The sequence below is a fragment of the Helobdella robusta genome, assembly GCF_000326865.2.
Source record: "Helobdella robusta unplaced genomic scaffold HELROscaffold_27, whole genome shotgun sequence".
Taxonomy (NCBI): domain Eukaryota; kingdom Metazoa; phylum Annelida; class Clitellata; order Rhynchobdellida; family Glossiphoniidae; genus Helobdella; species Helobdella robusta.
In genome coordinates this window covers 1,602,056-1,610,717 of record NW_008704392.1, presented here as the reverse complement: position 1 = coordinate 1,610,717, position 8,662 = coordinate 1,602,056, and the positions used below count along the sequence as shown (strand labels likewise).

The following is an 8,662-nucleotide window of genomic DNA, read 5'->3' as shown; positions in this document are numbered from 1 at the left end:
TCTCATCATCATCATCGTCGTCGTCGTCAGTATCATCATCATCATCATCTTTCTCCTTCATTTTTGTCATGATTATCACTATTTTTCACCAATATTAACAGCATATTTTTCATCGTTTTAATTCCGTCTTCATATTTGCCATCATCATCACCACCACCACGACCATCATCAACAGTAGAATACTCACCACCGCCATCATCATCATCATCAACACCACCAACATCATCATCATGACGAAGACCGTGATGCCGTGTAAGCATTCAGTTGGTCTTTCGCTTGATATATTACTTCCTGCGCTAGAACATTGCACTATTGCAGATGCTGCAACCGACCGATGTCGTTGCTGCTGTTGTGGCTGCTGTGGTGGCTGCTGACGCCGCTGTTGTTGCTGGTGGTGTCGTTGATGTTTTTGTTGATGTTATTGCAAAAAAGTAGAATTCAAAAATCAAAAAATTTGCACGTATTTCGGTTTTTAAGTCGGTTTTTATACATTTAGTATATCATCTTATTGCTTATTTTTCTATCTATCCATCTTTTCATTCATTCATTCATCTATTCATCCATCCATTCATTCATCCATCTATCCATCCATCTATCCATCCATTAATCCATCCATCAATCAGGAAGCGGTCAAATCCAGTTATGGCAGTTCTTGCTAGAGTTACTTTCTAGCCAAGAAAACTGCGGTTGCATATCATGGGAAGGTTAGCATGAGAGAGATGGTGTAATGGTTGAAGCGTCTGGTTCTGATCTCGCAGTGACCGTGTTCGAATGCCAGCACATCACGCCTGTCATGAGTGAATGAGCTTATGATTTGCTGTTGTTGTTGCTGTTGTTGTTGTTGCTGGTACATTTGAAAAATAACTAAGATAAATTTATTTATATATATTATTATTCAAATTTTTAATAAATAACGAAATTTAAAACTATTTTAAAAATAAATTTAAATTTACGCGGTGAAGGTACGAATGGAGAGTTCAAATTGGTGGACCCGGACGAAGTTGCACGGCGATGGGGCGAGAGGAAAAGCAAACCCAACATGAATTACGATAAACTAAGCAGGGCCTTGAGGTGCGTGCCTTGTGCTACTTTTTCATGTTGCTACCCACCCTGTTCTCAATTTCGTAAATGTTTGCTAATTTGTTATCTCTGTTGTCGCTATAGCAAGTTTATTCTTATTCATATGCTGTTATATCAGTTTTTAACTGCACATAACAAAAACGTGAGACGATCATCAGAATTATTATAATCATCGTCTTCATCATCGTCATCGTCGTCATCTTCGTCCCTACCCCTCCCCAACAGATACTACTACGACAAAAACATAATGACGAAAGTTCACGGGAAGAGGTACGCCTACAAATTCGACTTCGTCGGTCTGGCCCAAGCCATGCAACCAAGCACAACCGACCCTACTTCATCAGTCCAGAAATACCACCAAAGACAGAATGATTTTTTCTTCGGGGGCTATGCCCCGGGCCCGAACAGGCACCATCTTAATTTTATGAAACCCACCCCGACCAGACAGCTTCCGCAACATACGTCATCGTTATTTCCACACGCCACCTCGCACGCTTATTGGTCGGCAGCCTCTCCAGCTCCGCCCCCTTCGTTTTATTATAATTTCTCGCCCCAATCATCCATTCAGAATCAACAGCAGATGTACGTGACGTCACATTTCGGTCCATACGTCTGATTGGTTGTTGGGTTTTGGGTGATGGAGTGATGAGAAAAAAATTGAGCGAATGAATGAATGAATGAATGAATGAATAAATGAATGAATGAATGAATGAATGAATAAATGAATGATAAATTTTTTACGAACCTTTTTGAATGAATGAATTAAGAACGAACAAATGAACGATCAATTATAACGTATACAATAGTATTGAATGAATAAATGAATGAATCAATGAATGAGTGAGTGAGTGAATGAATGAATGTATTTATTTATGTACATGTAAACTATAACAATAACTATAGTTGATTTAATATTTCATTTTTTGACAAGTTATTTAAGAATTTGTAACAAAAAATCAACGACCTATAAAAGATTTTTCAATTTTTTCCGTAAGCCATCAAGCCTGTTAAAACTAATACAAAATAAAAATAAATCCATTTTTGTTTAATACATAAAAGGCATTTTTATATTTCGTAAAAGATATATCTCAAATTTCCAAACCAAAGTTTAAACAAACTCAGCAAAAACTCAAATCTAAACATAGTAGGTAATTAGACATATATGGAGCAATCTTCAAACAATATGTCTATTTAGACCTACATAAACATACGTATGACGTGTATTCAAACACACACACACACCACACACACACACACACACACACACACACACACATACATATACACATATCAACGAACAACAAAAGCAACAACTTCAACACTGAACTCAAAGAACCGCATAAACATTTACATCCCTGTATGTTATACATACATTAAGCTATATTGTATTAGAGGCTTAAATTTCTAGCAGCGCAATTTTCTAATAGAAAAGAATAACTTTTTAAACAGTTGGACATTTAAACAAAATTCTTTTAACTAACGAAATAGTGACAGAGATTCATATACAAGCAAACAGACAGACCCACAAACAAACAAATAAATGCGGAAACTTACACGCAATTGCACGCGCATGTATGCCCTGACGATACAGAAGACTTAATTGGCAATCAATAAATTTCACTCTGGACTTTTTAACAATAGTTGCGCTAGCAGGCCAAGTGGGCTAATCAACTAACCAACCAACCAGCCGATCAACCATCCAACCAACCATCCGATCAACCATCCAACCAACCAACCGATCAACCATCCAACCAACCAACCGACTAACTAACTAACCATCCAACCAACCGACTAACCAACCAAACAACCGACCGACCAACCAACTAACCAACAAACTAAACAACTAACAAGCCAGTCAACCATCCAACCAACCAACCAACCAACCAGCCAACCAACCAACCAACCAACCAACCAATCAGTCAACCAATCAACCTAGCAAGCAAGCAAACGTTAATTGATACATTAAATTCTTCGTTAATAAAATGAACCAGGTTGGCACTAAACATTAATCCAGTGACCAAATAGGGAGGTAGTTTCCATCCAGACGAGATTGCTACGTTATATATGTACGTATATGTGTGTGTGTATATATGTGTGTGTGTTTATATATATGTGTGTGATTATGTGTATGTGTGTGCTAGTATGTGTGTTTATGTGCATGTTTTATAAGCATATATATTTGTATGTTTATCTTTTAAAAAATATGTTTATATGCGTATATACATGTGTGTGTGTGTGTGTGTGTGTACGTGTGACGTTATCAATTAAGTTAGGACGCACGCGGTGTAATGTCACGTGATGTGTTTGTTTATTTTGTTTTGTTGATGTTATTTTTGTTTTTCTGTATGTTTGTTTGCTTGTTTCATGTTGTAATGTGTTTGCTGATATTTATGATCTTTTTCTGGGTGGATGTTATATGTGATTGTTGATTCATGACGTCATTGCTTGCTTGGCTTGTGATGACGCTGTTGTTTATGTTAATCGTTGTTGTTGTTTTTGTTGCTTGTTATATTGATATCATTGGAAGAATTTTTTGGACTTTGATTTAGTGATTTTATAAGTTAGTAGTAGTAACAGTAGTAGTAGTAGCTACAGCAGCAGCAGCAGCAGCAGTAGTAGTAGTAGTAGCAGCAGTAGCAGTAGTAGTAGTAGCATCATCGGTGTTATGTAGTAGTAGCAGTATGTTATAGTTGTTGGATTGGAATTTGCCCAGTCGGCGGTCATTTTATTAAGAGATCTCAACTCTCAGCTTCTACACTATTTTTAACCTTTCGTGCTTCTATGTATGTTTGTGTGTGTGTGTGTTTATGTGGAAGTGTGTGTATATATATATGTGTGTGTGTATGTGTGTGTGTTTATGTGGAAGTGTGTATATATATATATATATATGTGTGTGTGTGTGTGTGTGTGCAACAGTATATTAGTTTAAATTGTTAATAATACTATCACTACTGCTGCTGCTACTACTACTACTACTACTACTACTACTACTACTACTGCTACCACAACAACAACAACAACTACTGCTACTACTACTCTTACTACAACTATTGAAAATAATAACGATTAGTTATTGTTAAATTAAATCAATGTTTAGAAAAATGTTGATCAGATAGATGTGATTACTCAAATATCACTGTATAGCACGTACTAGGTAGAAAGTAACACAAATTGATTGTTTCCAAAAAGCAGAAATTTAGGAGAAAAAATATTGTTTATGACTAAATTATGACTTTAAATTCTCAATTGTTGTAATATTTAAAAAAAACAATCCTTACTAGATGAATATTTTACTTATTTTTTTTAATACATTGGTAATGAAAGAAAAGAGGTGTGACCAAGGGGGGGAGTTTTCGGGCTAAAGCCTCCTTACTTCAATAGACATTTTCGTTATGGTTAAGTTAACATTTCATAAATTTTCACGTAACTTTTATGAATTCTTGTCTCCAGATAGTTGCAGTTACATTAGCAATAGTGATTTTCTGCAAAATCGAAATAAAATTCGAAGATTTCATTTCTGAAATCTAGGTCTCGATATGGAGGTCACGAAATTAATGTGGACTGTGGAAGAGAATGTTGTCGACTTGTTTTCTAGAACTTTCATGAATTTTTTCCGTGGCTAAATCATTAATTTTGTCAATTTGTTAGCATTATTTTCAAAATTCTGCCATTTCTCACGCTTCTCATGTTAGTTTAATAGATCGCAAAAACGTTTCAAACGTGATTATCCTAATTAATTAGCAAATGCCAGATGAGTTTTTTTTAAAATCTACCCGAAAATTTTATTTAAACTCTGCTTGGTGATAAGCATGATGTTCTTTATTTCGCAGTTTGTTAAATAGATTACTGAATTTTATTTTACAAAATGTATTTAATTAACTTTGTGGCAGTGCTATGCATTCTGTTCTTGAATTGCAATTATGAAGTCTTAGGCGATCAGAAAGGTAGGATAGGACAATTAATGTAAACGCTATCTTTTCAGTTTTAAGGACAACAAAAAATCCCTTCAGAATTCGGTTTCTGATTTTTTTAGTTCTTCATTTATACACACGCACGCACGCACACGCACACACACACACAAACGCGCACACACATACACACACACACACAAATACACAAATAATAACACGCCTTTATACGCGCGTGTTAACATTAGGCACGCAATTTATAATAAAGAATGCCCTGAAATCGCCGTCGGCTAGCCAAAGTTATCGCCGAGATCTCAAACAACGTTGATGACGTTGCGCAAGAACGAGTAGAACCGCTGATGGCTGCCAATTATTTGCAAAATTTATTACATTTAATTATTATTATTATTATTTTTAATTATTATATAAATATATCAATAATAATTTTATTATTAGTTATCTCATTATATAACGTCATTACAACATTTCGCCGCCTTGTCTTAGAAATAACAAAATTGTTGTTAACATCATGTGAAACTACTTTTATAAATCTAGTTGATGATTGGTCGACAAAAATGTTGTACCAACCACACACATATACTTCAAAAACTTTGCAGACTTTAAGAGGGTTTGTTACTATACAAACTGGGCCCAGTATAGACCGGGTGATGGAGCCTACAAGCCTGAAAATATCGACCCCTCCCTATGCACTCACATCATGTATGCTTTCGGTAAACTGGTGGATGGCCAACTCCTTCCATTTGAGTGGAATGACGAAACTTCTGGCTCTAAGGGCATGTTGGTCTTTTAATGAATTAGTGAAAAATAATTGAAATGAATATTTTTTAGATAAATTAATTAAATTAAGTTTTTATAAATAGATTAAATTAACTATTTTGAATATTTCAATAGAAATGTTAAAGGGTGACTTGAAGAAACTATAACTTTTCTAGATATAACAAAAAATTACCATAGTTGATACAAAATTCGCACTAAAACTACATCAACCAACAAAAAAATTTCCAGGTTCGAGAGAGTAACCGATCTGAAGAAAGTGAACAAAGACTTAAAGGTCATCCTATCAGTTGGAGGTTGGAACGCAGGCACGGCAGAGATGACCAAGATGCTGGCCACACCACAGAACAGGAAAGCATTCATCGAGCAATCTATAAAATACTTGAGGAAGTGGAACTTTGATGGACTGGACATGGATTTTGAATATCCGAGAGGTGGGGATAAGCAGAAGATGACCGCTTTGATTCAGGTTTGGGTTAAAAATACCAGTTTAAAAACTATTAGTGTTATCGAAAATTTATTTTGAAAAAGAAAATTGAGTTATATCATTTAAAAAGCTAAAATATAACAAAATTACAAGATTTCAAATTGAAAATATTTATTTTCAAAAACAAAATCGTCCAGGAAATTCGCGACGCGTACACAAAGGAGAGCCAGTCTTCAGGCAAGCCAGCCATGCATCTGAGCATCGCCATCCCAGCTAGCAAAGAGAACATCGATAATGCTTACGAACTGCACAAGATAAAAAAGTACTTGAAATTATTTCTAAATTTATTTATTTATTCACTTGAATCGACGTGAAATTATATCTAAATAATTCATTAAAACAATGTAGGAGCTACTATTTGGAGTTGTAAATATGGGTGTAGTATGATGTCATTATTATGTCTAATTAGATTGAAATAAGTTTTAAAAGTCATCTTTGAAATTATAAAATATATTTTATTTAATATTATTAATTAAAACAAAATGAAAAATTTTTCATCAATGAACTTTAGTAACTTGGACTTCATCGGCATAATGTCATATGACTATCACGGAGCCTGGGACCGTGTTACTGGCCACAATTCACCGTTGAATGCTAAGGATAATCTAGCTCTGGTAATGCAACAAGAATTTTGCCAATGTGTGGCAAGACGTTTCATGCGTACTTGTATGTGTGTGTCATTTGTAGTTTTTAAGTAGCTTAATAACCTTTACAATTACCACTGTTTTTCAATGAATGAATAATTTTTTTGTGCCACGTTCACTAATTATTAATAGAGTTGGAGCGCTGACTACGTTGAAAAAAATGAAGTAGAACCATCGAAAATAGTAGTAGGCATGGCACTCTATGGCAGGTGTTTTACACTGGCCGATCCCAAGAACAACGGGCTGGGGGCTCCGGTTACTGGCCCGTGTCCGGCAGGTACATACACTAGAGAGGGCGGAATTCTATCTTACTATGAAGTAAAGTTTAAGTTGTCAAACGGAATGATGGTATATTTATAATTAAATTTTTTTTATTATTTCTTCAATTTTGGTTTCATTAATAGTTTGTTAATTTTTTTCTTTAAATATTATTTTAAATAATAATTTAATAAATCTTTTTTGAAATAAAGGTATGTAGTACCTACCTCTCCAACCCCTAAACAACGGTTCACTGGTCAGACGAGCTACAATCTCCTTATTTGGTCAGTGGAAATGTTTGGGTTGGCTATGATGACCAGAAGAGTCTTGCCAAAAAAGTAATAATAATAATAAATCATTATTTAAAATTTGTAATCAATAATCAAATTTATAAAAAAATCGTGTGAAATTTTCGGAAAAATAAGTATCTCAGACTGATCGGGGTAATTTAGAATGTGTAGTTTGGATACCTAGTTTTGTCGTTTTACGTTTTTGTTTCATTCCCAAATTAATGACAAAAATGATGAAAAAAAACTATTTGACAATTCCCTTCCAAAAGTTGGAATCTGTGAAATCAAAAAACTACGGTGGCTGGATGGTGTGGGATCTGTCGTTTGATGATTTCAGCGGGAAGTTCTGCGATTCAAAGACTAAATACCCCCTACTGAGCACTCTCAACTCAAAAGCTGTCGCAAAGTAATTTGGATCTCTCTACTTTTTAAATAATACATTTTTAATCTAAGGTATATGTTTAAATATTATTTCTACGTTAAGTAAAAATTAACAAAATTTCAGCCCAAACAAGAAACCGGCAACCAAGCCAGAGGAGAAACCAGTTCAGCCAGCACCAAAACCAGTCCAGCCCCCGGTTCAGCCAGTCCCTTCCGCTCCAAAACAACCGGGTAAGAAAAATTTTTATATCCGAAAAATTTATTACAACCAAGACATTTTAATCTACATCTAGCATATTGAAAACCCTCGTAGAATGACACCTAAATAGATTTTAGTACATGAAAACTGCAACAAAATCAAAACTAGATAATGATTCGGTAAGAGTAACAACCCTTCACACGTTGCAATAATCCCATTTTAGAAAGTTCGGCAGCTAGAGACTGCAGTCAGCCGGGCATCTTTCCAGATCCATCCAGTTGTTCCAAGTACATCCAATGTGCCAACGGCAATAAGTACAACTTCGATTGCCAGCCAGGCCTCTACTTCAATACAGAGAGCAGCGTCTGTGATTGGGCTTCGGGACTTTCAGCTGCCAGGAAAAAACAATGTGGTCTTCCATAGAAGACATTTTGCCGTCATGTCGATCCAATTAATTAATCAAACAATTAATCAACCAACTATTGAGTTGATTAATTAATTAATTGATGATTTAATTATTCAAACCATTGATGATCAATGTTTATTAATAAACAAATTTTTAAATTACGGTTATGGCTAAATCATTTTTTTGATTTGCAAAATAAAATTTAACGAAATTA

At 34.9% G+C, this 8,662-nt stretch overlaps 3 protein-coding genes across 3 annotated transcripts; all 3 read left to right on the top strand.

The window, feature by feature from the left end:
• Positions 1 to 622: 622 nt before the first annotated feature.
• Positions 623 to 1,399, top strand: HELRODRAFT_137851 (hypothetical protein; the record flags this gene model as incomplete). The annotated part of the gene is made up of 3 exons (XM_009020303.1): positions 623 to 704; positions 963 to 1,071; positions 1,306 to 1,399. Coding segments are annotated over 3 exons (285 nt in total), but the record flags the coding sequence as incomplete, so codon positions are not given.
• Positions 1,400 to 5,607: 4,208 nt separating this feature from the next.
• Positions 5,608 to 7,872, top strand: HELRODRAFT_80436 (hypothetical protein; the record flags this gene model as incomplete). Its single annotated transcript, XM_009020302.1, has 7 exons — positions 5,608 to 5,786; positions 6,015 to 6,252; positions 6,408 to 6,532; positions 6,782 to 6,936; positions 7,081 to 7,262; positions 7,439 to 7,510; positions 7,732 to 7,872. Coding segments are annotated over 7 exons (1,092 nt in total), but the record flags the coding sequence as incomplete, so codon positions are not given.
• A 374-nt stretch (positions 7,873 to 8,246) lies between these two features.
• HELRODRAFT_128025 (hypothetical protein) lies at positions 8,247 to 8,420 on the top strand (the record flags this gene model as incomplete). Its single annotated transcript, XM_009020301.1, has 1 exon — positions 8,247 to 8,420. A coding segment is annotated over one exon (174 nt), but the record flags the coding sequence as incomplete, so codon positions are not given.
• Positions 8,421 to 8,662: the final 242 nt, after the last annotated feature.